At 39.5% G+C, this 26915-nt stretch overlaps 1 protein-coding gene across 2 annotated transcripts; it reads right to left on the reverse strand.

The window, feature by feature from the left end:
- Nucleotides 1–26915, reverse strand: LOC134799532 (uncharacterized). 2 transcript variants are annotated; one of them, XM_063771961.1, is made up of 10 exons: nt 26901–26915; nt 22153–22300; nt 21802–22009; nt 20827–21148; nt 19999–20167; nt 18115–18260; nt 1880–2015; nt 1239–1466; nt 728–898; nt 1–178 (listed from the first exon to the last, which is right to left on the reverse strand). In XM_063771961.1, the coding sequence occupies exons 2-10, from the start codon at nt 22273–22275 to the stop codon at nt 53–55; spliced, it is 1629 nt and encodes a 542-aa protein (XP_063628031.1). In that variant the 5' UTR covers nt 22276–22300; nt 26901–26915; the 3' UTR covers nt 1–52. The 2 variants fall into 2 exon arrangements, with proteins under 2 accessions (XP_063628031.1, XP_063628030.1); XM_063771960.1 differs by lacking the exon at nt 26901–26915 and having other exon boundaries at nt 22153–22303.

Consider the following 26915-nt stretch of genomic DNA (forward strand, 5'->3'; position numbering starts at 1 on the left):
AATAATAAAACAATAAAAGCACTTGTATAAAAAATATCAAAAACTTACAAATCTACAGTTTACTCGCGCGCATCTCTTTCAGCTTCTGCTTTAGTACGCGGCGAAGTATTTTTCCGGATGGGTTCTGTGGGATCTCGTTCACGAATATAACACCGTGAAGACGTTTGGCTGGAGATAGCTGAAAAAGAATAAAAAGACTTACATTTTGTTACCTGACCTCAACCTTAACATTTTCGACGATGTTTAGCTGAAAATGTTTACTATTAATCAGGTGCATGGAGGACTAGTGAAAAAAACTTTTCTCGCAGGTCTGTTAGTCTCTGGCCGTACCCGTACAACATCATAAGTATTCAGTCAGGTGAGAGGAGATTATGAGGGATTTGAAATCGACAGCAGGCCTGCCGTATTGTAACTTAAAAATACTTACGCCGAGCGACTTACAAGGATACCATCCGTATATTCGATTATTGGAAACAATGTATGTAGAGTAAGTCTATGATATGAAACAGTTTTACCCACAGGATACATTATTAAAATTTGGTTACTTGTGAATTGTGAACTAGTCCTGGATCTGCCGATCACGAAAAGGCGACAGTCATGTACGTTCCATCCACCACACTGTTATGCCGGGTTGTTTGTAGCAGGGGTTGGTCTGTGACGGCAACACACGCGCTTCACTTCATATATGTAGGATAAGATAAAGTTACTACAGGAGTGTTAGTGTTACCCGGCTAGCTGTGAACTCCAACAGCTCAGCTTCCGTGACTGTGGCCCCAGGCCTGGCGACTACGAAAGCGAAGGGCAGCTCGCCGGCGGCCATGTCCGGGGCCCCCACGACGCCGCACTCCGCTACGCCTGTGTGTTGCAGTATTACGCGCTCTACCTCGGCTGGGGGCACCTGAAACACCAATAATTATCAACACAAGTATTAACTTGCCTACTGAACTATTATTAATAGTTAACTTACATGCTTTATCTAAAAATTCCATTTTCACCGTCATTTGTTTTTGAGATACCTCTTATTCGGCTACGTTGTTGTCGGTAATAAAATTTTAAGATAAGACCATTACTTCACTTGGTGTTATACGTAGGTACTTACATTGATCATCAGAAATAACTTAATTTACTAACTTCTAACCTTAGCTTAGAGGATCCTACTTCCTAAATCTACCTTTCTTTTTCTTCGATGTCTGACTAATAGAACGTTTAGAATTTTCAATTTACTCTGTAATGTTCACCTGGAACCCTTTGTATTTAATAATCTCCTTCAATCTGTCGACTATGAACAAGAAGCCATGTTCGTCGTAATAGCCGATATCTCCTGTCTTCAGATACCCCTCCTCGTCCATGACTTCGCGCGTGGCGGCTTCGTTGCCCGCGTATCCCTTCATCACGATGGGCCCTTTGATGCATACTTCGCCTTGCTGGTTGGGGCCTAGCTTTTGACGAGTTTCTATGTCCACCACCTGTAGACATTTCTAAATTAGTAAAATTTTGCTGTCCAGCCCATATCCATTATCGTGTCTTGGCGTGCTTGAGAGCGTATATTACTTTTATTTTATTACAGCTCTTATATTTACATATGGTCTTTTTTTAACTCTTTTTATGTTTAGCAAGCTTCTCTCCATTGCTCTCTGGCATGTAGTTATTTTAGATTTAATTTTTGCAGTGAACAGCCAGGTTTGACTTGCATGCATGCCTTCATTCAACGAGCCGATCATTATTAAACGTTTAGGCTACCTACCTACTGATGGCGAACACACAGTTCGTCGCACGAATTTCTTATAACTTTAACAAAATACCTCGAGATCACGTGACACTGGTTCTCCCATGAAGCCTACTCGCCAAATGACCGGGAATACACGGCCTAGGATACTACCTTGATCCTGACGCCCGGAAGCGGGTGGCCGCCGCTGCCGACCCGCTGAGTGGCCGCGTCCATCTCATCCCGCGTCGCCGCTAATGACGTTTCCGTCATGCCGTACGCTTGAAATATTCCGGTGCAATTCGGTAATCTAATTAAATAAGCAACAAAATTATTATGATGTAATTCTTAATTCAATTGTTTAGCACTATCTCAACGAGATCTCGACCGTCAATTTCCAACAATTACTTAGTATAAGTAATTTTGGGATCAAAAATTATAGCAAAAATGTCAAAGACACAAAAATGCGGCAAGATAGGATCGCATATCGATTCATTTTTGGAAAAACATAGTGCTGAAAATATATTAAGTAATAATGAATTACTAATATGAAATCATAACTGCACTAGTAAAGACTAACTGCACATTTGTACTTTCCATATTACGAGTATCTAGGTACCTATACAGGGTGATCAATCCAAATGGGTCAGTATGGAGAAGTCAGAAACTATAAGAGATAGCGAAATCTGTTCTTAGGAACCATGGCTTCGATTTTAGATTTAATAATAATGGCATTCAATTTTTTTTTAATCTATCATACATAACCGGGATTCGAACCTAGACATGTGCGCCGCGCCGCCGCGCCGCCGCCGCCGACGATTTTTCCACGCCGCCGCCGCCGATAAATTTGACCGGCGTATAATCGGCGTGGAAATTTTTGATACCTATCGTGTCTTATTGCATGTTGCGTAGTGAGAAGATAGTGTCAGAGATATAATTTAAAGAACCTTATGAAGCTTTCGCTTATAATTTGCCAGTGAAACAAATTAGCATCATTTTTGTCGTTGCAGTGTTAGCTGTGATTACGATTAGCGTTAATTTACAAGACCTAGTTTCTGGATCACAGGTTATTATTTGATACTTATTTTATCGCGCGGTTTTTTTTATAGAACGCATTTTGTTTTACATTCACTAAAATCAATAAAATAGCAGGTTCATAATCTAGGACGTAAACATCTATTTTCTACATAGAAAGAAGATATGGAGAATAATGGTCTTCATATGATATATTATATCATGGCACTTGCAGGCTGCAAGTGCCATGCGACACGGGACACTTCTAAGACATTATGTTGAGCGAATCAATCTGCCAGAGACGTTTACTTTCGAAAACGACGATATCTTTATTCTTACAAACATTTCTGATAAACTTTAGTTCAGAAAAACGTAAAGTAGTTCATCATTATTTCATAACAAATCATAGGTGAGGCGATAGCGGCTGAGAAAAGCCAATATAGATTTTTTAAACTTACGACTTAACTTATAAATAAATCTTTTTATATTATATGTATTTGTATTACGCTTACAAAGTCATTATACTCCCTTAAAATGTAGCGTTTTAAAACTTTTAAATTGTCCTTTTTATGTTAATATTTAAACATACCGTTGGTAACCGTTAGGTTGGTAAAAAATGGTTGCCAAGAATGCCAAGTGACATGATGGGATATAATTTTCGACAATAATTTAGAATTTTTTTTGGATAGCCTAGTAATTACTCAGAAGGCTTTAATGTGGAGTTTCTACAACTACGATCTCATGCAGTATCAAAAATTATGCCACGCCGATTTCACGCCGATCACGCCGCCGCCGCCGGTCAAAAAATCATCGGACGCCGCCGCCGACGATATTGCCATCGGCGCACGTGTCTATAATCGAACCTGGTCAATATTCTTGTTGTTTGTTTGTATGGCAACTTTTAAACGATGCGTGATAGGTGGGGGGTGCTCAACCAAATATCATAGAGGGCCCCGAGACAAAACAAACTACATTAAAAAAAATTCAAAATGGCCGACTTTTTTTAATTTTTTCAAGTTGTTCCGAGCGCGCTTAGATTTGGCATGCGGCGAGCCTGGGGTAGACATGTGCGCCGATGGCAATATCGTCGGCGGCGGCGTCCGATGATTTTTTGACCGGCGGCGGCGGCGTGATCGGCGTGAAATCGGCGTGGCATAATTTTTGATACTGCATGAGATCGTAGTTGTAGAAACTCCACATTAAAGCCTTCTGAGTAATTACTAGGCTATCCAAAAAAATTTCTAAATTATTGTCGAAAATTATATCCCATCATGTCACTTGGCATTCTTGGCAACCATTTTTTACCAACCTAACGGTTACCAACGGTATGTTTAAATATTAACATAAAAAGGACAATTTAAAAGTTTTAAAACGCTACATTTTAAGGGAGTATAATGACTTTGTAAGCGTAATACAAATACATATAATATAAAAAGATTTATTTATAAGTTAAGTCGTAAGTTTAAAAAATCTATATTGGCTTTTCTCAGCCGCTATCGCCTCACCTATGATTTGTTATGAAATAATGATGAACTACTTTACGTTTTTCTGAACTAAAGTTTATCAGAAATGTTTGTAAGAATAAAGATATCGTCGTTTTCGAAAGTAAACGTCTCTGGCAGATTGATTCGCTCAACATAATGTCTTAGAAGTGTCCCGTGTCGCATGGCACTTGCAGCCTGCAAGTGCCATGATATAATATATCATATGAAGACCATTATTCTCCATATCTTCTTTCTATGTAGAAAATAGATGTTTACGTCCTAGATTATGAACCTGCTATTTTATTGATTTTAGTGAATGTAAAACAAAATGCGTTCTATAAAAAAAACCGCGCGATAAAATAAGTATCAAATAATAACCTGTGATCCAGAAACTAGGTCTTGTAAATTAACGCTAATCGTAATCACAGCTAACACTGCAACGACAAAAATGATGCTAATTTGTTTCACTGGCAAATTATAAGCGAAAGCTTCATAAGGTTCTTTAAATTATATCTCTGACACTATCTTCTCACTACGCAACATGCAATAAGACACGATAGGTATCAAAAATTTCCACGCCGATTATACGCCGGTCAAATTTATCGGCGGCGGCGGCGTGGAAAAATCGTCGGCGGCGGCGGCGCGGCGGCGCGGCGCACATGTCTAGCCTGGGGGCCCAAGATTACCATGTCAAAAAAAATTTTTGGAAAAATCCAAAATGGCGGCAGACACGGGCAAAGTCAAATTTCCAAGTAGGTTAACACATTCGACACCGCGTACCCGACTCTCGGGCACCCGTAAACTTTACTCAGATGCCGGCATACCCGCTAGTCGGGCAAGAGCTATAAACCTACACGCGACGCCGAAGTGCCCGACAGGCGGGCAAGCATTGCATCTTCACTACCTCAGGGCTGCCACTGCCACTAACAGAAAAAATTGTAAGTCTTCTGATTATTATGTGGTCGAAAAGTTGGTACAGTTGATTATTATATTTTATTACTTCACTTTGTATTTTTATTTACTTTACCTAATGCGATTACAAAATAAAAATTCTTATTAGTTGGTTACGTGAAATTGCATACACGGGTATGTATCAATAGGAGTTAGAATTTTCGTAAATCGTACAACCTAATTTCTGTTTACGAATATTTAGTAAGTATAGGTATACATCTATTTCATGAGTACTCATAGGATGATTTTTGTGAAACAAAATTCGGAGAAAAATAAACCAAGAAATTCAACTAAGTACCTAACAACATTCTAATAACTTCTAAGCGGCACGGCAGTTCTCAGAAAAAGACAATAGGTCAGTCATCATAAAACAGCACTGCACTGCAACTGCGTGGAAGCAAAATGTAACAAGTAGCTTTGAATAGTTACGATAATTAGTACGTTCGTACACATACAATAAAGTCGCAACTTCTTTGACAAAAGAATGTAGTTACTGTGATCATACACTTAACCCTGGAGATGTTGTTTACCATCCCTTATCTATTTGAAGTTTGCGACCCGGGTTTTTTTTCAACCCGGTCTCGGTGTAAAATTGCAATCGGAGCCATTCCGTAATGGTTTGTGATGTGCTTCGGACGTTGCTGTGTTGTGTTAATTTTCATTTTGACGACTCGGCTTGTTTTTTGGACAACTGTGATTTCTGCTTTCTTACTGGACTTTGTGGTTTTACCTATTGATGATTTGGCTTTGTGTGATTTTATTCATTTCCTACTGCCCCACTGAATGCATTGTGATAATTGATAAAACGGGGAGCCTAAACAGATGAGACAGCAGATTTAATTTTATCCACGTACTTATACGAAAGTTACTTGGCACAGCCCTGAGCGTCCGCCGCTTGCCCGACTAGCGGGTTCGCGGCGTGCGGCATTGAGTTGCACGTCGTTGCCCGACTAGCGAGTACTGTCGGTTTCTGGGGTATTGTTTGAAATTTTGCCTGGTTGCGAAAGTGTTAAGCGAGCCCGAAGGGCGAGTTTCAGGCCGGGAGGCCGAAGACCGACCCCGGCAGAGGACCGAAGGCCCGGAGCCTCCACCCCGACTCCCAAAACGCAACTCCCAATAGGAAAAGTGTTGGGTCGTGTTTAAGCTCCAACTTCCCCCTTTCGTGTGACGCTTCGGGCCTTCGGCCCTACGCGGAGCTCGGCCTTCGTTTACTCGGCTTCGGCCTCGCGTGTCGGGAGTCGGGGTGGAGGCTCCGGGCCTTCGGCCCTACGCCGGGGTCGGCCTACGGCCTCCCGGCCTGAAGTTCGCCCTTCGGGCTCGCTTAACCTACTTGGAAATTTGAATTTGGCCGTGTCCGCCGCCATTTTGGATTTTTCCAAAAAAAATTTTTGACATGGTAATCTTGGGCCCCCGGGCTCGCCACATGCCAAATCTCAGCGCGCTCGGACCAACTTGAAAAAAAAAAACAATCGGCCATTTTGATTTTTTTTAATGTAGTTTGTTTTGTCTCGGGGCCCTCTATGATATTTGGTCGAGCACCCCCCACCTATCACGCATCGTTTAAAAGTTGCCATACAAACAAACAACAAGAATATTGACCAGGTTCGAATCCCGGTTATGTATGATAGATTTCAAAAAAATTGAATGCCATTATCTAAAATCGAAGCCATGGTTCCTAAGAACAGATTTCGCTATCTCTCATAGTTTCCGACTTCTCCATACTGACCCATTTGGATTGATCACCCTGTATATAAATTGCTTTACCCAACTCAAAGTGTTACTGACTACTAGTTAATAATACAATATTTAGTGCATTTACTATTGTTTATAAATGGATAACATTAACATTAACCATGCAGACAAGTTATCATGTGTAGTTAGTTGAAGTACCTATGAAACTTACATTTATGTTGGCACAGTGTGTATATCAGCAAACTCAGACACTATAAACATATCAGTGGTGATATTCACAACCTCTACATACATTTAGGTACATACAGTCGACTCTCGTTAATTCAAACCCGTGATAATTCGAACCTCTCTATAATTCGAAGTTAACGAGTTCCCTAGAAAATCTCTTTATATTTCGAATAAAATCAACACATTTTTAAGCACTTGGTAATTCGAACAAAAAAAATCATCGCTACGTAATAAAACGACGCGTTAATTCGAACTCATAGGAGTCAAACACTCGACAATTCAAAGTTATCAGATTGCAATTTGAGACAAGCTACATTTTGAGACAAGTTGAAGTTCATCGGTGCACGAGCATTTGTTTGGCACTAGGTATATCTGATAAAAAAGTTATTGATCAGTCTCAGCAACAGACTTCTTCTTGCATTGCATTGCATGTAAATATGTACCTCTAACCTTTAGATATTGTTAAAAAAATAGCATTTAATAAATCATAATCGATTATTTTATTACTCAATAATTCGAACTTTTATATTTATTCTCTCAACAATTTCGAACTATTTGATATTTCAAACTCTCGATAATTCGTAATATTTTAAAAGTCCCTCGAGTTTCGAATTAATGAGAGTCGACTGTACCTACAACCACTTTTCAAAGACTTTGTCTAATCTCTTATTGTAAATCGATGAGTAGAAGTAGCTGTCAAGAATCACACTTGCGGTTAAATTATACTAGAATTAGGGTCTCCCCAGATATATCGAGGCTTAACTGGCCAAAGCCGATAGGAAAAAGCTTTTTCATATCTCATGCTCTGAAAGTGGGTCGTTGTTGTTCTAAAAGGTGCGCAGAAAAGAAAGTGATACGTTTATGCTCTAGCGCAGAAAAGTGGTGTACTCCTCTGCGTCCCCGTCCCACGAACTACTGGGCGGAAACAAAATGGAAAAATAGTGTCTTTATTTCCTCGCCTGGAACAATTGGTAATTGTTTAATTTTACTAATCCCCGCCACTTTTTTTATAAAAAAATGATGTAAGTAAATTGTTAAAAACAAATTATTCTGGATTTCTTTCGTTGAATTCTATTTACTCGATTTCATAAGGCGGGAACCAAAAGGAATACACCAAATATTTTTTTAAACCTTACACTTGCGTAAATGAGCAAAGGCAGAATCTTATACAGCCACAGTTAAACGTTTGTACGATATTAAATTGGTTTTTAAAGTTATTTAGCACTATATTCATGAAAATAGAATAAAATGCAAAATAAAAATTCTTATATAATTAATTAAATTGTTATTTAATATTTAAAATACTTTTATTATGTTATTACGTGGTGCGGCGCACCAAGGTCGCGGTGCGGTCCGGTAGTCTGTTGCGGCTTTTAGAACGAAAAAGGATAAAATTAAAAAGTAAGAGGCAATCCCCCTTAGCCTAAGCGCGCACCACGATTTTAGTTTTTGCGACACGATGTTAGAATCGCGCTGTAATAGGCCAAGCGCGCACCACGACTTTTTGTCGCGCGATAATTTAGTCGCATAAATGTAACGTATGTGTTTATATGGCAGTGCGCGCATATGCGACAAAAAAATCGCAGCGATTTTAAAATTGTGATTTGTCACATTTTTCCGCGACTGCTCGCGACGCGATTGTCGCAAAGTGAATTGCAGCATACGGAGTTGTATGTCCCCGCGCGCACTGCGATAATAAAATCGCACCCCGGACCTCAGTCGGCATTTCACTCTCCAAGCGTCAACATATCGGAACCTGCTTCTACAATGGAATCACAAGATGAGACGCTCGATGTTGACCGTTTAATTATAGAAATAGAAAGAGATCACCTTTGTGGTATAAATACTCAAAGTCATACAGCGATTGCATATTGTTTCACGACAAGCGACTGGTACGAAATCCATGTCGAGAATGAACAAATCGTCGACTTTTCATCGCAGTGCGCGCAGTGAATTTTCTGCGATAAATTACAGCGCGATTCTAAAATCGTGTCGCAAAAATTAAAATCGTGGTGCGCGCTTGGCCATATATCGCAGAAAATTCACTGCGCGCACTGCGATGAAAAAGTCGACGTTTTGTTCATTCTCAACATGGATTTCGTACCAGTCGTTTGTCATGAAACGTTGTCTTTAATATGTGATCGCTGTATGACTTTGAGTATTTATACCACAAAGGTGATCTCCTTCTATTTCCATAATTAAATGATCAACATCTAGCGTCTTCAGCAGCAGGTTCCGACATGTTGACGCTTGGAGAGCGATATGCCGACTGAGGTCCGGGTGCGATTTTATTAACGCAGTGCGCGCGGGGCCATACAACTCCGTATGCCGCAATTCACTTTGCGACAATCGCGTCGCGAGCAGTCGCGGAAAAATGTGACAAATCACAATTTTAAAATCGCTGCGATTTTTTTGTCGCATATGCGCGCACTGCCATATAAACACATACGTTACATTTCTGCGACTAAATTATCGCGCGACAAAAAGTCGTGGTGCGCGCTTGGCCTTAAGCCCCCTCCAGACTATGCGCGTGAATCGCGGGCGAAGCCGCGAACGCGAATGTGGAGTCGATTTCGCTGTCTGCGAACATCGACGCCACACTCGCGTTCGTGGTTTGAACTTTACAGGATGAATATTGCGTTTGAAAGTTATACCGAATTATTTCGCGAAAGTCATATTTACGATATCACGACTTTGAATATTATGTAATGAACAAATTACGAATTTATGATTCAAAATATTAATCTGAAGTACCATTTTTTATGAGTTTTATGACTCAAAAATAAATACGACTTGATGATTCAATTTGTCGCGCCATTTTTCATATGAGTGTCGCGAGCTCGGCGCGAGCGTATTTCCGTAGTTCATTCGTTTTCACAAGATGGCGGAACAAGTGCGAGAACTGAAGAACGTTTTAATGAGTGTTTGTTATTTGTTTGTTGTGCAGTGATAAAAGGTAATAAAACAAGTGAAAAGTTATTAATAAAACAAAGGTGAGTACTTTGTGAATGTGTGAAATTTTGAGGAAGTGGATTAATCGAGTACGTGACAGGTAAATACCTATGCGGTATAGGATCCACTTTGAATCATCGATTTTAAATATCGATCTATATTATTTCGTTTTATGTTATTTAAACAAACCCTGTACGAGGATTATTGGGCATCCTTTGTGATTGTGAACGAATGCACTATTATAGCAAAGAAATCGTCACGCAATTACTTCGTTACAAGAAATTACGCCATTACGACGCGTAAATAAATAAATAAATAAAGACGTGAGGGCTTACCCACGGGATCATAAATACAGTGATAATTTACGTAATAATTAGATATTTATGTGATCTTACATAAAGGAAATATGGCTTATTTCTATGTGACTTGACATGTTTATATTATTTAATGCGTAAGCACTAATTCGTATACCTGAGAGGAATTAGGTACTTATCGTTGGGTCAGAGGTCAAAATTATTGTTTGTTGCACTTGAGTACGAAACCCAACTAATATATTGTTATGAAATAGGAATTTCAAGAAATACAGCGTAGTCAGCGTACGAACTGACAATTTTCGAGTCGAGCGTGAAACCAAGGCGTCTCTACGCCAAGCTACTTCTCTACATGAGGAGGAGGATAAAGATTGTTAGACCAAAGACATAAGGTATGTAAACACGATTAATATAGTGTTAACTTGGTATACAGCCCATAATTACTGTCAAATTGCATTCATCAACTTTGAATCGTTTACTCGTAAAATTTAGACACGCGGTAGCGTGTCCAGCTAAGTTCATTAACCTTATACAGTGTTTACATCTCTAAGAAATAGATGGCGCTTGCAACATATATGACAATAAATACTAAATATTGTTCTATAGTGATGATGAAATAATAGAGTGATACTCAAATAATAATTACATAATATTATTATGATAAATATTTGGTGATATGAAGTCTGTGTTTTAAACATATGGAATGTGTCAGGTAAACTACACATTTGGTAAAGTAAATACTGAATGTGAGTATGTATGTACAGATACCCATACATACAGTACAGGCATGTACTGTAAGTGGGAACTACACTTAGTTGATATAATGAGAACAAGTTGTACACTTGAATAATGCCATAGTGTGTGGTATTTTATATGAAACTAATATAATAATAAATAATTTTGGTGTATTCCATGAGTAATTTGAGAATGTTTTAATACACATGATGCTATGTTCATCATCATCATCATGTTAGTCATATTGTACTTATTAGAAAGTTCAATTCATTTTGAATAATGTTCATATAACAACTACCTACATATATATTTTATCTGTCATATGATGACATTCGTGTTGGTATAGTGATTCACACTCGGTGGAAATATGAAAATTTTATAAAGTACTTGACAACATTATTGAGTTCTGTTGTGATAACTTGTTTAAAAATGCGTTTCCAGAACGAGAGTGAGAACACTATGGAAGCTATCCTGCTGAATCGCCTGTCCACATTTGCCACAAACATCAAAGAGCATCAAGTAAAAGCATCAGAGCTATGTGCGTGTCGTCCATGGGGAAAGGATGAGTTAGAGCAAGCTGCTATCATCGCATCCAAACTACAATCTTTACTGGGAAGATTTCAAAGTGATCTCTATCAGTACTTCAACCTGTCTAAGGATCCTAACGCCAATGAGATTTCAAATTAAAACTGCCATACAGCTAGAGGGTGATGAAGTTTTAGCTGAACTTAATACAAGAATTCAAGCCGATAATGATACAAGACAAGTCAAATCTGATCCTACAAAAAATAGGAGCAAGTTACCAGAGTTGGATTTAATATCTTTTCATGGTGACGTTCTAGAATGGACTCAATTCTGGGACCAATTTAGTTCCAACATTGATCAAAGGAATATACGAGACGTTGATAAGCTACTCTATCTTAAAGCATCATTAAAGTATGAAGCCAAAACCATATTCGATGGTTTAGAGACCACGAATGACAATTATAAGATTGCCATAGATACTCTGAGAGAGAGATACGGCAACAGAGTGCAGATTGTTGACGCTCACTATTCTTCCTTATATAAGATTAAGAAGGCCACGAAGCCAGAAGATTGCAGAAAGACATTAGATGAACTCGAGAGACATCTAAGAGTCTTACAGTCCCTAGGAGAGGACACAAATCAAAACCATTAAGATTTCTTTTCATGGAAAAGTTCCCTGAAGACGTCATTTATGAAATGAAACTAAAATTGAAGACTGAATCCATTGAAGGAATAAGAAAACAACTAAACGCTATCATATCAGCAAAAGAAGATGCCAACAGGATAAGCGTTGAGACTAAAGATATGGAAACAACCTTTACTACTGAAACTTTACACATAAGAGATAAACATGCGAAGAAATCCAACATAGAGTTATAAATATGAGGGAAAAACCAAATAAATTTAGAAAAAATACATCAACCTTTTCAAATACATTCACGCCTAAGAAAAGAACATACGAGGCTAATAGTGAATCGAATAATGCGCAGGCATCTGATAAACGAAGGAAATTAGAATGTATATTTTGTCAAGGGGATCATTACAATGACGTTTGCACGAAATTAAGACCTTGGCTGAAAGGAAAGGTAAAATACCTAACCGTTGTTACATCTGTTTGAGAACTGGTCATAAACAAATTACCTGTAGAAAGACACACACCTGCCATCACTGTGGTGAAAGGAATCAGCATAATAGAGCATTGTGCCCTACGAAATTGCTTCAGGTAACAGAGACGTCATCGTCACAAGATTCCTGTGCCTGAAAGATATATCTAAACCAGCTATAGAAGTGAATCTTATACATTACAGATTTATACGTGTACCTTTTGTAATCATATCTATAATCTACCTATAATGCTACCATCAAACATCACTTATTCAGTACCAATGATGAACGTTTAAAGAGTCTAACCAGCGACATCTATGTACATAATATCTGGCAGGATTGAACGGAGTCAAAGAAGTGATGAGTCTGTACAAAAACAGTAAAATGATATGGATTCTAACTCTAAGAGCTTATGCAGAAGAACATAACAGATGCTACTACAGATTAAACTGTAAAACTCTTGATTTAAAATGGGACTTAGAAAAGGATACGATTTGCCTAAAGATAAAAACACTACTAATGCTTATACGAAGAGAGGTCGTCAGAGGTGTTCTGAAGACCTTAAGCAAGTTCATCACATATGCCTACCTAAGAACATAGCGAATAGCCAAGACGGCCAACTTCACGGTTTCACAGATTCGTTTGTCAGCGTATGCAGCCGTAGTATATTTACTTCAAGGAGACAAGGTGAACTTCGTTATTGGCAAGTCAAGATTAATACCCATAAAAGATCAAACTAATCTGAAGATTCCTAACTTGGAACTATTAGGAGTTTTAATAGGTACCAGACTAATCCAATATGTCATGAAACATCTCCAGATATAGAAAAAATCAAGAAAAATAAGAAATTGACTGTAAGATATGTCGCGTCTGAATACAACTCAGCTGATGTAGGCAGACTAATTCAACAGAAGATTTTCAACAATGCCTCAGCGGCCTAGAATTTCTGACAGGAGATTCTCACAACTGGCCATGCCGACCCGCAAGAGATGTTACTCTTCGAGCGGGGGAGGGTCTGTCGAACAACATCATACAGAAAGTTGGATTGAACTCGGACGGAAAAAATCAGCTTAAAAAGAATATTGACTTGAGCAAGAGTCAAAGTATCAGACGGAAACCGGACAAGTCTGTTCAGAAACACAGGCAAGTGAGGATAACAGAATAAGCTCAGAAGTACAAAAAATAAAAAGTACATAGAGACAGTTTACCTGGATGAAGTCGATGGTAAGGAGACACATTTTACTCGCTATCTAGGATTATTCAAAGATGTCTACAGAATCCTTAGATGTAGCGATCGTTTGACGCACTCTGATTTATCATATGACGCGAAACATCCGATTCTTTTGCCAAAGGATTGTGACTTTACCACAAGTATGTACCACAAAGAAAGCATATGAAAACAACTACCATGAGGGAGTACCTCACAGTCCTCACATCCTGAACATAGTTTAGTACCAGTAGTGTCAAACACTGTCTATAACGAACTTTACAGAAACGTCTGCTTGACAATAACCAATTTACTGACCATCATCAAAGAAAAGTGGAAAGTGTCGTGAACACAAGACCCTTGATTTGACTTATGTGAGTACTGGTTTGGAACATGTATTGAAACCAGCCATTTTCTTAACACCAGGAAGATGTCTCGAACTCCAGATGTCAGTGAGTAAGGCACCAGTTACAGCCACTGCAACTAAACAACAGCTCATAGAAGGATGAGACGAGGTGAGACTATCATGAAGGAATACAGAGACATATTCATGGATCAGTACTCGTGGAAGTCTAAGGAAACGTTACAAACATTCAACTAAACTACCAAGAGTCAGATCTCACGATGAACCATGTGTTGATGACAGTATATTTACAAGATCTATATTGCACTATAGTACCCTTTAGGTCACCGATCTGAAGTCGAATTTGAACCAAACTCAACTGAGTGAGAGAATGGAAGTTGATGAAGATTCCGACTTACCAGTGATACAAAGGGAAGACTATTCCAATATTTAAACGGATGGGAACATGGATAAGACTGATAACATGGACACGGACACGGCACATAGCATAAATAGGACAAAGGAGAACACTGATGTTACTAATGAAAATGTAGATACAGCAAAATTAGATATGGAGTTAAGACTTAATGACTACCCTAACTTGAGGCTTCGCAATGCAATAGCTCGCCTCGGCGGGTGTGTCGCGGATTTCCGCGATGCATATATTACGAACGGGAGATGATCTTGTTAACGAGAATAATGAAAGGCAAAAAAGGACGGCGGCGATCCAGGCAATGAAGAGAATTCAGGAATGGACTCGCTATTTAATGTCGACACTTACTACGTCGCAATAGCTCGCCTCGGTTGGTGTGTCGCGGACTTCCGCGATGTATTATATATTACACCTGGCAACAGCTTCTATATTGTCTATGGTAAGAAAACCACACTTCCTTTTTTCGCTCGTATGAAAGTTGCGAGTTAGTTTGTAAACTTATGATTGATTCATTAAATAAAAGTCCTTAATATAAAGTGGTTTGTATAAAGTGGTACGTGTGCTGGACGCCAGCTTCGTACAGCGAGACCATCGTCTTTCAAAGCTAAGTATATGTATTTAAAAGAGGACTGGTTAGTCCCATGCACATATTTTCATATATTTATTTATATAGCTGTGTTACTGGCAGAGGGTGTGCTTGCATATGTTCAGGACAGGTCGGAGATGCGTCTGCCGGCTTGTGCCTAGCCTTATATAGAAAATGGTCTAGAAGCACCAATAGGCTTGGGGTGCTTAGTTGCGACTAAGCACCACTATCCCTTCACGAGGGACAAGTACACCCCCAACTAATGCCAATATATAGATGTATCTGGTTGAGGCCAGGATACATATACGTTGTGGATCTGAATGGTTAGCGACTAGCGCGGCTAGGCATGCGAACACTCCTTAAGTGTGCCAAGGGATCGATATAGATGTGTCTGGTTGCGACTGGGATACATATATATACCTTAGGGCTGTGGATCCGACTGGTTGCGGCTAGCGCGGCTAGGTTTGCGACACAGATAGAACTGTGTGCCGTCAGATCCGTATATAGATGTGACTGGTTGCGACCAGGTCACAGCACCCCTTATCTGGTGCAAAGGTTTAACTTATGAGACTTTCTGAGACATAGAGAATTGTGACTATCTTATGCAGACTTGCATACCTATATATATGTATATTTGAGTCCTGCGGGACAATGTGGTATCTTACTATGAATATGAATTTCTGGCTATCTATCCCTACATATACCTACATGTTACAATGTTCTACATTTGCCTTGAGATATTATATATGTGTTATAATATGAAACAGGCTAGGGATAATTTAGTGACCCATGGTCATAAATCTATTTTCTACACAGGTGGTGGCATATGATCTGATAGAGCTGGCAGCTACGCTTGGAGCTCATGAACAGGGAGAATTACTCCATACTCATCACTATAATAAGGTATGAACCACATTATCTACAGAATAACTGACCTCTCTCCCAATAATATAAGCGAAGCAGAAATGAGTTCATTAAGATAAAAGTATATATGTCAAGTTGATAGTAAACTCATATTTAATTTAATAAGATCTTAGAATCTTTAAGTAACTTGAATTCAGGCAATCAATTTATCTTAGCATTTTGTATCAACGTGGGTACACGCAGTGCGCGCGGGGCCATACAACTCCGTATGCCGCAATTCACTTTGCGACAATCGCGTCGCGAGCAGTCGCGGAAAAATGTGACAAATCACAATTTTAAAATCGCTGCGATTTTTTTGTCGCATATGCGCGCACTGCCATATAAACACATACGTTACATTTCTGCGACTAAATTATCGCGCGACAAAAAGTCGTGGTGCGCGCTTGGCCTTAAGCCCCCTCCAGACTATGCGCGTGAATCGCGGGCGAAGCCGCGAACGCGAATGTGGAGTCGATTTCGCTGTCTGCGAACATCGACGCCACACTCGCGTTCGTGGTTTCGCGCACGAGTGTGGAGGGGGCTATAGGCCAAGCGCGCACCACGACTTTTTGTCGCGCGATAATTTAGTCGCAGAAATATAACGTATGTGTTTATATGGCAGTGCGCGCATATGCGACAAAAAAATCGCAGCGATTTTAAAATTGTGATTTGTCACATTTTTCCGCGACTGCTCGGGACGCGATTGTCGCAAAGTGAATTGCAGCATACGGAGCTGTATGGCCCCGCGCGCACTGCGATTATAAAATCGCACCCCGGACCTCAGTCGGCATTTGGCTCTCCAAGCGTCAACATATCGGAACCTGCTTCTCCAATGGAACCACAAGATGAGACGCTTGATGTTGACCGTTTAATTATGGAAATAGAAGGAGATCACCTTTGTGTCTATAAGAAGACACGTTTCACGACAAGCGACTGGTACGAAATCCATGATGAGAATGAATAATTCGTCGACTTTTTCATCGCAGTGCGCGCAGTGGATTTTCTGCGATATATTACAGCGCGATTCTAAAATAAAAAAAAAATAAAATCGTGGTGGGCGCTTGGCCTTATTTTCATACTATAATGAACAAATCATTTTAAAATGACTGCAGTTTGTTAAAAAATGTGTGTTTTCGTAAATATTGCAATCTAAATTGTTTTCGCTAGGGGTATTAAGGCTGGCGTCCACTAGACTCGCCGAGGCGAATCGAATCGAATCGCAATAATTCGCCTCCTATATTTTCTATGCAACTGCGTCCATTGACGAATAGCCGCGGCGCGCCGATTCGACTCTCCTCGCGTATTGCTCGTCAGGCGAATTTCTGCGGCTACGCGTTTCGGCTCGACTCGGCGAGTCTAGTGGACGCCAGCCTTTAATCTTCACACATGTAAAGTCTCCGATTGCAAGTAAGTCCTGAGGAAAAAAATCATGGCAGGTAGGTCTATTGGGTACTTCAATTACTGATTTTGCGAAATTGCCTTGTCTTGTTTGGTTTCCTCGCATTCGATATGAAAAGTAGAGTGTTTAACTCGGGTGAAAGGCACCATTTCCGTCTCGGACTATCGCCAAACTACCTCGACAGAAATGGATGCCTTTCAACGGTACCCTTGGTTAACAATCTACTATATGTCTGCGCAATAAGAGCGAAAAAGCCGTCGACGCGTCGGCAGGCGCCGGCCGATGCGAGCCGAGCCGAACAACGACATTTTCGCTCTTAAATTGCGCAGGCATAAAGCCTTTTGTCGAATCCGCGTCGATATATCCTTGCAGTTGATTAAATCAAACAGAGGACCTACCTCGAACCACTCTTCGTTCTTCTGCTCGTTTATTTGTATCTTTATTGTTTGAATATGCAAGGTGGGTAGAGAGGCACATAACGAAATTTTGGTTTATGATGTTCTCGGTAGGCCATCAGATTTGTGAATATACCCGTAGCTCACCGTTTCAGGGCTCCCTGAATAATTTCCTTGCTAAGAGGGGCAGCAGCGCACCACACCACGTGCACTGATGACAGGTCATACTTCTCCACAACTGGGGACTTCGCCAGCAAGAGAACAATTGGCGGCACTGTTAGTAAAACTTGTATCTGGAAATATATTACGATCGTTAAGCGCTTTGGGATATATTTACGCTCATGGTAAATGGTTTCAGGGATGCCGTCTCACGCTCGCTCAGCGCTCCTTACACAAAGTTTCCTCCTCCTTGAACAAAATTTTACGCGAATGTGAATCATAATTTTTAGTCCATTAGCCAATGATGTGACAAATGCCGAATGCCGGTTAAGTAAATACCGTAGGTAGGTAGGTAAGCCATATTACCTAAATGCTAATTGTTATATTCTTGATAGAGGGGCAAAAATCTATGATCGTGTATATACAACAAGGCAAAAATATGAAACTTATGCGCTCCAACTTTCATACTACATATGTCATATTTCTATCATATAAGTATTATAAGTTATGCCCGGGTGGCCGCCACTGTCAAGCACATAGCCAAAATTAGATTCGAATTCGATTAATAACTTAATAAGATTATAGTAACAGCACCAGTCATGGGACATTTAAGAGGAAATTTGGAGTATTTATGATATTTCCCTTGTACATGTAAATGGTCTTCCGCTTAGCGTGTTAAAAGATGAAAGTCCTATCCGCCTTTCATGTTTTAGGCGTGTTGTATCAAAGATACTGCAATGAGTTTCCACATAATTAACAAATTAAAACTATGCTTTTTTTCTCCAGTCATGGACACCAAAGCTCCAGTAATGGGCCCCCGGTAATGGACGTGGATCCAGTAATGGGCCCCCTATAATGGACATTGTTCTATCAGTATAAAATTTTGAAATGGGGAATAAGTTATGGCAAAAAAATCAATTTTTGGTATAAGCTTTTATCGCTGAATGTATTTTTCTTTCCACAGCCAATTATTATTGTATTAGATTTATCGAGACAATTCTAATATACCCAAACACAATTAGTTAGGGTTTATTGCGATAAAGTTCCCATGGCCACCTCCTGTCTCCATCATCAGATCAAGTCCATGTTATCATAATATTGCATTATCATCCGATTTGCATACTTAATTACGTACTTAAACAAAATTTCAACTGAATCGGAAATCGAAAAGTGGGTCAAATTCAGCTACCAAGATTTGACCCACACTAACTAACAAGGCAAGTTAAATAAAAGTTTGGAAAAACGATATTAATTTATCCTAAGTCCGAGAATACCTCCTGGTTGACATATTTCGTAACTACATTTTACTTCTGTATTGTTTAAAACATGAAATTATGGCATGGCAAGCATCATTATGCCAATTGTCCCATCATAGGAGGTATGCAGTTTTACAGCTCCTATAATGGGATTGGGCCAAATACCACTATTTTTTTACATCTGTGGAGTCACAACATAGTGTGTTGTATACCTTATATCATGGTAAATGCAATTAACAAAACACATTCTAGTTTTCATAAAGTCTTAATTAATTAAAATTTAATAAATTAACTCACCTCTCTTAGCGAAGTTGTTAAGAATTTTTAGTGATATTTTTTTTCAGTGGCACGACAACTTTTGGGTTGACGCACATTTCTTAAAAAATAACCGAATTTAATAAAAATTCAAACATAACCAGCTCTAGGACTCTTATTTATGATAAAAATATATCCAGTGTTTATAAACTACTTTTATATACTTATTTTAGAGGAATTGTGTTTTTTTGTCCCATTACTGGTTCCGTGTCCATTATAGGGTATACTACTATATACCTATAGGTACCTGTTTTGAATTATAATTCGGGAAGCAGGTATATATTTATGTACCTATTGTTACCTTGTACTTTTGAATAGCTCCTAAATATTTTTCCGCATTGAATCCCGAAAAGAAAACCAGCTTCTTTTTAACGGCCATGTAATTGATTGTGGATAAGAGTCCGTAGCCGTGATACCACGGAACCACTGTCAGCAGTCGGTTGTAGGCCTCTTCATCGACTTTACTGTTACTGAAAGCATACGGTAAGTAATTAAGGATAGTGAAAGATAATGAGAGAATGTAAAGAATTTTGTTAGCAGAGATAATTCGATCAATAGGTTTTTTTAATAAATTTATAAGCCTTCAGGCCTTGTTACTGGAAACTGAAAGGAAACAAATTGCTTTTATGTAAATTACGCCCTGCTAATCTCCCCACGAGACGTATGCATGATGAGATCTCGCAAATATGTATGACACATATGTATAAGTATCTCTTTGGGAACAATCCTATAACCATGTTCTCGCGTTTCAGGCACATTCCACGCGATCTTTAATTATGAATCGGAGTCTTTAGAATCTTTAGAAGTATTAGCTGAAAGCAGTTCTCGCTCTACATATTGTACAGATGGCAACGCATGTACATATATCGTTACCCTGCATACCATAACAGTATAATTTGAATATAAAACCGAGCGACATCTCTAGCATATTTTTTAAACATAAGTTTATACTTTTTTTTCATATTCAAGGCGTGATGTGGAGCCTTCGCATTCACGGCTTCGCGCGTGATTTATTTAAGCAATAAAAGTTGAGGCAGCTTTGGAGGACTGTGTGGTAAATGGAATATCTTAAATATTAGTTTAAGATAGCAAACAAACCGAACGAAAAAAGAAACGATTATTCAATTACGTGTAATGTATTGCGCTGTACAGAATGTTGAAGTGTGTGAGCATGACTCCTTTCGGCAAGCCGGTCGTGCCCGACGAGTACAAAATCACCAACACGTCTGACCATCCCTGAACATCTTCCGGAGAATACTCGTCCACCCTCACGTCTTCGCTCATTAAACTACTCAACAGGACAATACCAGGCTCTAGAGGTGTACCGTCAAACTGCACCATCTTCTTTACAAATGGTAGTTTTTTGAAAGTGTTGAGATTTATTTTTAGAGCTGATGACGATCCGATAACGGTATTTGGCTTCGCAATGTTCAGCACGTGCGACATTTCCTCTGAAAATTTAAGTGAGTATTTGTAATTATAATTCAGTTCTGTAGTCCTTAGACCAATGCGTCTTTTGGAATACGAATTATCAATCCTATTCAATAGAAATTTCTTAAAATTTATTAAGTAAGTGCTACAAAGTTTATTCGTATTCAGTTCTTCGTTTGTATTTTATTTGAGACTTGAGATAAGTAACAAAGAATTGAGCCGCAGGTTTTTCTCGTATTTATATTCGTAAATACAAGTCTTAGAGTTACGAGGAATAGATAGGTAAGCAAACAAATTGTGCGAAACGACACATCGTAAAGAAAGCACGTAAAACTTAAATTGCTCGTAAACACACAAAAAACTATGCAATTTGCTTATACTTAGTGCACCGACTGACATGAAATTCAATGAGTGGGCCACATTGGATAAGATTTTTCGATATAAATTCGGGCACAAGCAGTACTACAAGTTTTTCGCCACTATTTACCAGAACAGCTAAGTTGGCAGCGATTTTTCATAGCATAGACTGTGCAAGTGTTATTTATACGTCATAATTTCATAGAAGTGTGACGTTTATAATAACACTTGCACAGTCTGTGCTATCAAAATCGCTGCTAACTTGGCTTGGTCCATGCTTGGTCTAACTTCTATTTAGCTCGTGGTGGTGACTCACCAGGTTGGTACTGCAAGTTGACAGCTGTAACAGTGGCTCCGCAGCACATGACGGCTATGGCGGTTGAGATGTATTCTATCCTGCTCTCGCTGCACAGGCCGACCACGTCGCCACGCTTTACTCCAAACTTCTTAAGCCCTGTGGCGATTCGCACCACATCATTCAAAATTTGATAAAACGTTACCTCTTCGCCAGTATCTCCGTTTACCTGAAAAAGTCGGCAGAAATCGTAAACATTACATAACGCCTCGGCCCACCTCACCTTAAGTTGCACATTGCAGGGGGAACAAGAAGAAAAATTAGAGATATAAGCCACCAAGCACAAATAAAGCACCTAGGTTAGATATTTACCAAAGCAACGCCATCCCCAGCCTTGCAGTGCTCTCTAAGCTTGTCTATCACGTACTGCGCGTAGGAGAGGTGTCCTGGCAACTCCATTGCAGGCTCGCCAACCACCACATTGTCTACTATCATTTTCTTCAAACGTATTTGTTAACTGCTGCAAAAAAACCTTATCGTAAAGTATTCCCTTCTTAGCAGGGATTGAATGCCGGACTACCGGTATTGTTTTCACACAATTATAGGTACCGTTAGTTTAAATGTCTTGATTGTTAAGGTGTAGGTTAGGTTAAGTTAGAATAGCTGACTAGCTAAAACATTTTGTTCAGCTATTCTGGTTATTATAGATACCTAATATGTAGTCTAAACACAGTTTGCATGCAGTAGCACGAGATTGTTTATCGTTATCCGGCGATAACCTGTTAAGGCCTGCGCAAACCGGCGGAGCGCAGCGCAGATCACCGAGGAGCATTTACGCCGCGCAGCGCGCATACCGGCAAGGTAAAATCCCCCGACATACCGCGAGCGCTTGCACAGCCCGGCACTGGCGGCCGGCGCACCAGGGAGCTCTTCGGCGCAGGCCGGGGGATGCCGCGGCATGCCGCCGCGTGTACTCTACCAAAAGGGATTAGTCACTAGTGTACACGAGTTCTCCTCCGTCGCACAGACAGGTATTGTGCCTCAGAAGCTGGCCAAAATCCATTTTTTTTATTTACGCTGTACCCCTTCTCAACCATTGTTTCTTAAAACTAGGATAACCCCTCCACACAGTAAAAAAAAATACCACGTGCTAAGGCCATGGTATAATAATATACTCCGCCTGGTACTCCATTCCCGTCTTTTCTAGGTCACCTAACTGACACGGGCCTACGTCATCATGCGACAGCGCTATATGATAATATGCGATAGCGCTATATATAGCGGCCATGTTGTTGTGACGTAGGCCCGTGTCACTCTGGGAATGGAAGACCATGTTTTATTAGACTATGGCTAAGGCCATCCACCACCCGCGCAGGCTTAGTCGAAAGTTACCGTTCGCCGAAAGTGTCCGCGTGATTGTTCGATGCGCTCAAATTTCATAGTTTTCAAATATTTGTTATTCCTTGATCGGGAAGTTTTGTGTTGGTTTTTAATATGGATCACGAAGAACCAGGTATGTACTTTATTTAACACTAAATTTTACTTAATAATTAATTGATTTTCTTCATGAATACCCTTGAGAAGTGAGTACCGGGAAATTTTATATAAAAAGACAAGTTTTTCAAGAACATTGGAAGTTTTAATAAGTTTCCAAGCATTTCCAAGCAAACATTTGAATGGCATGTGATAGAATGGACTTTCCTTAATAATATAAAGTGAAAAATAGCCACCCCAATGCACCCCTCTATTTTTGGTGATTTTTTTCTCCGTAAGCACATTCGATACTCAGTACATGAGATTTTACTTATAGTTGTGTTTTTTTGTTTTAGGTTCTTCTGGAATGCGGATATTATCTAGAAATGATTTATTTGCTATAATTGAACGCTCAGATAGCTCAACTTTTAACGAAAAGTTGCAATTTATGGAGCACGAACTACTGAATCAATATACAGAAAATGACCACAATATTCCTGACATAAAGCATAAACTGTCTCAAATCAAGCATCAATTTAAACAAAAATGGTCAGCTGCTCGCAATACAAAAGCCAGATTCCTAGATAACAACGTCGAGTGGCTCAAAGGATGAATATCTCTACCGAAAGCAGGTAGGTGATACCCAAATTTCGTTAATTCTTTTGTTTCGATTTTCTACATAATTAACACGTGGTTATTTACTTAAAAAATTATTTCGTGTAAATTATGATGTTCCTAGTAACTTGTGTTATAAAACTATCATCTTTTTCTTACAGGAATAAGTCCTGGTCGACCTCAAAAAACTTTCTTAGAGTTGAGCGAAAGAAGCAAAAGACGTAAAACAGAAGAACTTAGATCGTTAAACACAGATGAATTAACATTTGCAACTCAGATGAAATTACGGGAGACAGGCAAATTAGAAGCGTCAAAAGTCGTAAAAGACTTAACAAAAAGCCCTAGAAGAGCAAAGAAATATATAACGGCGCTGAAAAAAAATACTGTTACTTGTGAAGACGATCAGGAGAAATTAAACAACCTAACACATTTACGTGCCTTGTTTATGTACACGGAAGCGGGATTAACACAGGCCCAATATGAAATAGTCCGAGAAACCAATCCAAGCTATTATCCATGCTATTCTATATTACAAAAGTGTAAGAAAGAATGCTATCCTGAAATTCATCGTGTCACTGAAACATGCGCTGAAGTAAGGGTTCAAAACCTAATGGATCACACGGCACAACGACTGATTTTATATCTTGGTGACGCAATGGAACAATTAAGTGAAATTGATAAACAGTCGCTAGTATTAATAAGCAAATGGGGCTGCGATGGGTCTCAACAGATGCAATACAAAATGAAATTCGAAAATGAAGCCGATTCTGACGCTAACATATTTCAAAGTTCAATGGTACCGCTTCAGTTGGTTTATGGGCCAGGACGAAAAATTCTGTGGCAAAACCCTACGCCATCTTCGCCACGTTATTGTCGGCCAATAAGAATAAGGTTCGCAAAAGAGTCGACAGATGTGACAAACGAAGAAATTGAGTATATAAAGTCTCAAATAAAAGAGCTCACTGAAAGCGAAGTTAATAGTTTTTCCATTAAACATAAGCTGCTTTTCACCATGGTCGATGGGAAAGTGTGTAATGCAGCTACAAATACCAGATCGACGATGAAATGCTACATATGCGGCCTCTCTTCAACTCAATTCAATGATTTGGATAAGGTGATGCCAAACAAAGAAGGAACTTTGGAATTCGGGTTATCTTTGTTGCATGCTCGCATAAGATTTTTTGAGAGCATTTTACATGTGGCCTATAGATTGCCCGTAAAAAAATGGAGGAAACGCTTGACTGCCGAGGAAAAGCAGCTAATAGAAAATAGAAAAAAAGAAATCCAAAACAAATTCCGGGAGCAGCTCGGTCTGTTGGTGGATATACCAAAAGCCAACTTCGGCAATACAAATGACGGCAACACGAGTAGACGCTTCTTTGAGAACTTTGAAGTATCGGCAGAAATTACTGGGATAGATTTAAATTTAATTTACCGATTAAAAGTGATTTTGGACACAATGTGCAGTGGTTTTAGAATAAATGTGGAAGCGTTTGAGATGTATTGCCAAAAAACGGCTGAGTTATACGTGAACTTGTATGAGTTCTACCCAATGACTCCGACCTTACACAAAGTGCTACGTCATGGGTCCCAGGTGGTAGCGGAAGCCATTCTTCCCATTGGACAACTTTCCGAAGAAGCGGCAGAAGCCCGCAACAAACATATAAGGATGTTCCGACTGAACTATACACGGAAGTTTTCCCGGGTAGCCTGCAACGTAGATGTTTTGAACAGACTGCTATTAACATCTGATCCTGTCCTGACAGGCATGAGAACCAGGAAAAATAAAAATAAACATCCACTTTCTGCTGATGTCCTGAATTTATTGTTAGAAAGTGACATTGCCAATGTAAGCTTTGAAGAAAATGACCAATAAAAGTTGAAATATAATACTTAATGTCTTTTTTTTACCTTCTTAACTCTAAAACCTAAATAACAAATGGTTAGGAGGCCATTGGGACAAAAAAATATTTTTGGCCAACTTTTAGGGTCAAATACCAGTCTGTGCGTCGTCCCGGTGCTACTCCGGCGCACTCGGGAGGCCTCGGCGCATACCGGGGGATGCCGCGGTATCCTCTAACGTGCTCCTCGATGCCGCGGAGTAACAATCGTCCGTAATGCTCCGAGGTCGGTCTCAAAGCATTTAAATTTATTTGAAAAAGGGAAGAATAATACATTGATAATTTTAAAGTGATGTGCGCTGCGCTCCGCCGGTTTGCGCATGCCTAAATAGTGTCGGCACACTTACGAGGCAACTCACATTGTTTACTTGCACCGATTCGACATACAAGTTGTTCGAGCGATCGGTTCAAATTATATTTCGTAAACAAAGCAACCAACCAGCATAAGTCTGTACTTCGATTGCGCATAGTTGTTTCTGATAATGAGATCAACTTATACTGGCTACGAAATCGCTTTAACACTCCAAGCTCGAGACAATATTTTATTAGCAAACAAATATTATGAACCTATAAGGCCTCAAGCCCTGGATCCACAACTAACACTCGAATATGCATGAGCGACAGAGAGTTAGAAATCGATTTTAGATATGTTGATGCTGCCGGTAGGTCCAGTGGTGTATAACTATAGATTCGTTGAACATTGAAACTTATTATGATTATGACAGCGCATGTGCCACCCAGCCACCTAGCTAAACTGGTCAAACCGGCTTTATTATTCACAGATGATTCTACGCACTCATAACATAACCTCGGGCTACCTCGGGGTAAAATTTGACTAACAATAAGTACAGTGTGCTGATGCTGAGCAACTATGCACAATCGGAGGTCATGTTATATTGGTAATTCTACGGGGCTACTGCGAACAGCGAAGTACGTCTATCTCCGATTGTATTGTAGTGACAGAGATGGAGGTTAAAGATGTTGAAATGAAATGCCCTTAGGATTTAGATGAGTCGCCACTGTCAGATACATTAGTTAATAGCGATTCTATATGGATATTATTTGCAGAATAGATGAATCCAAGCAACGTTATTATATCTTGAAAAAGTCATTCTTATTTCTAACACTTACATATATAGAAGGAAC

The sequence above is a fragment of the Cydia splendana genome, chromosome 18 (assembly GCF_910591565.1).
Source record: "Cydia splendana chromosome 18, ilCydSple1.2, whole genome shotgun sequence".
Taxonomy (NCBI): domain Eukaryota; kingdom Metazoa; phylum Arthropoda; class Insecta; order Lepidoptera; family Tortricidae; genus Cydia; species Cydia splendana.

Excerpts from the sequence above, each read along its gene's own strand:
- LOC134799532 (XM_063771961.1), bottom strand. The coding sequence starts at position 22,275 with ATGATAGTAGACAATGTGGTGGTTGGCGAGCCTGCAATGGAGTTGCCA. Across the intron at positions 22,010-22,152 it reads CTGGGGATGGCGTTGCTTTG|GTAAACGGAGATACTGGCGA; the intron begins GTAAATATCTAA and ends CGACTTTTTCAG. Across the intron at positions 899-1,238 it reads TTAAATACAAAGGGTTCCAG|GTGCCCCCAGCCGAGGTAGA; the intron begins GTGAACATTACA and ends TTGGTGTTTCAG.